The sequence below is a fragment of the Austrofundulus limnaeus genome, unplaced genomic scaffold (assembly GCF_001266775.1).
Source record: "Austrofundulus limnaeus strain Quisiro unplaced genomic scaffold, Austrofundulus_limnaeus-1.0 Scaffold673, whole genome shotgun sequence".
In the NCBI taxonomy this organism is placed as follows: Eukaryota; Metazoa; Chordata; class Actinopteri; order Cyprinodontiformes; family Rivulidae; genus Austrofundulus; species Austrofundulus limnaeus.
In genome coordinates, this window is record NW_013953075.1 from 19,380 (window position 1) to 21,542 (window position 2,163).

The 2,163-nt window shown below is 40.4% G+C and overlaps 1 protein-coding gene across 1 annotated transcript in view; it reads left to right on the forward strand.

Moving 5' to 3' along the window:
• btbd9 (BTB (POZ) domain containing 9) overlaps positions 1-2,163 on the forward strand; it is a gene marked incomplete in the record, with an annotated part of 17,892 nt that extends 15,729 nt beyond the window's left edge. Inside the window, 2 exon segments of the mRNA XM_014027691.1 lie at positions 508-586; positions 675-2,163. Of these exon segments, the coding sequence (XP_013883145.1) occupies positions 508-586; positions 675-872 (277 nt within the window).

Consider the following 2,163-nt stretch of genomic DNA (forward strand, 5'->3'; position numbering starts at 1 on the left):
TTCTCAAAGTTGTAATATCGGTATCGTATCGGAAGTGAAAAAGTGCTATCGGGACATCCCTACTTACAGTATCGCAATATATCGGGATATATCGTATCGTGACCCCTCTGTCATGATATGTATCGTATCGCCAAATTCTTGCCAATACACAGCCCTACTCAGAATAAACGTTACATCATTAAAATCAGGATATTAGTGGTGTGTGGTTCAGACAATATACTGCCTTGCTTACAGTATCGCAATATATCGGGATATATTGTATTGTGACCCCTCTGTTATGATATGTATTGTATCGCCACATTCTTGCCAATACACAGCCCTACTCAGAATAAACGTTACATCATTAAAATCAGGATATTAGTGGTGTGTGGTTCAGACTGACCCACATCATTCAGAGCAGGTTGTTTTGGAAGAACTTCAGTAGCTGAGGAGACAAACATGTTGATTTAAATCTTATAAACAGAAGATGCAATCTGTTAGTTTATATAAACTGTGTATTTGTTACAGGTCATGGCAGACCCTGAAGTTTGAGAATCAGCCAGCTTCCTTCATCCGTATCGTTGGGACTCACAACACAGCTAACGAGGTCAAACCTGGTATTTTTCTTTTTGAAGATCTTATATAAACAGTGTAACAGAAGTAAAGGTCTGTGTGGTGTTAAATTAAACCTGCAGGTGTTCCACTGCGTCCACTTTGAATGTCCGGCCCAGCTGGACACAGAGGTCACCGAGGGMAGCCCGGGTTTGGATCCGCCTGATCCAGGGGCCGCCAGCCCCCAGCAGAGACCCCAGCGACCCTCGCGCTCCCACAGCCTGCAGCCCAACCAGCAGCCCTCCTCATCCTCACCTTCGTTCTCACATCCTCACAACTAGGAGCTCTGGGRGACGTCAGAATGTCATTTTTGCACAGCTGTCATCGTCCTGACTGCGCTGCTACAACGCTGCTGAGGCCATCGTCTCGTCTGTCCTCCGTGTTTCTGTAGCAGCAGAACCTAGAGCTCCCGTCTTCCCACTTTTCTGACTGAAATTAGGTATTACATGTACTAGTTTGTACATTTTATGAAGGTACTTTTTTTAGCTACTAAGATTTCAAACTCCTGAAGCTTTAATTTTTTGTGGACGAGGTGCACACTGACACGATTATACTGTTTCACCGAACACCAGAGAGGGGCGGGGTGAGCTATTTAAATTTGATAAATTCATAGCGATCATTTAAAACAGAGAAAACTATATCCTTATTAAGCTATTTTTAAAGAAATTATCTTAAAAACAAAGAGTCGACACACTTTTCGTAGCGTCAGGCTAACAGGGTAGCACTCATAGATATTTTTCCAAATTTGAAAACTCACTTTTTATTACAAGTTTGCCAAACCTGAAACGATGATGCATCCTGTTGCTTTTTGAATACAAATAATAATAATAATAATAATAATCAATTAATTTAGGAGGATTTTAAATATTGAGCTCACACTCAAAAACAAACCATATCATAGTGTCTGGTGTGACTTTTTAATACTTAATACCTCGAGGAAAAAAAACTTGGATATAACTGTCATTGATGCAGATACATGTGTTTGTATTCYTTCGTGAAAAACAACAAACATTGAAACAACTTGATAAAAATAAGAAAAACGAAAATCTGACACTGCTTCKGAATTTTGGTTCAACAGAATTCTTCACATAAAACAATAATCTGGTCTCGACTGCAAAGGATGGTAACTCTAAAGCCCGTCGTTCCTGTGATCACTGCTGCACGTTTTGTATACAAGTTTAATGTCCACAGGACTGGAGACGACCTCTGTGGACGTGTCCACATGAGAAACATAGACGACAAATTAAAGAGACAGAAAACACAAATGAAAACCAAAGACTCCAGAACAGCTTCCAAAGAGATTAGAGGTTCATCAGTGGTGGTTTGCGTCATTAGTCATTGGAAAATGATTGGGGAGAAAACTAAATCAGAAAAAAAAACTACATTTATATTTGAGAATGTCCCTTTGGATAGATGAGACGAGTCCTATCAGGCGTCTAATATGTGCAGGGGATCTCAAGACTATCAAGGCTTTCTGGAGTGAATTGCGCTGCTCTGACTGAAAGTTTTCTGGTGGCMAAATACTGCCAGAACTCTCGCTAGAAAAAATGAGATCTCGCACACAACTTTAAA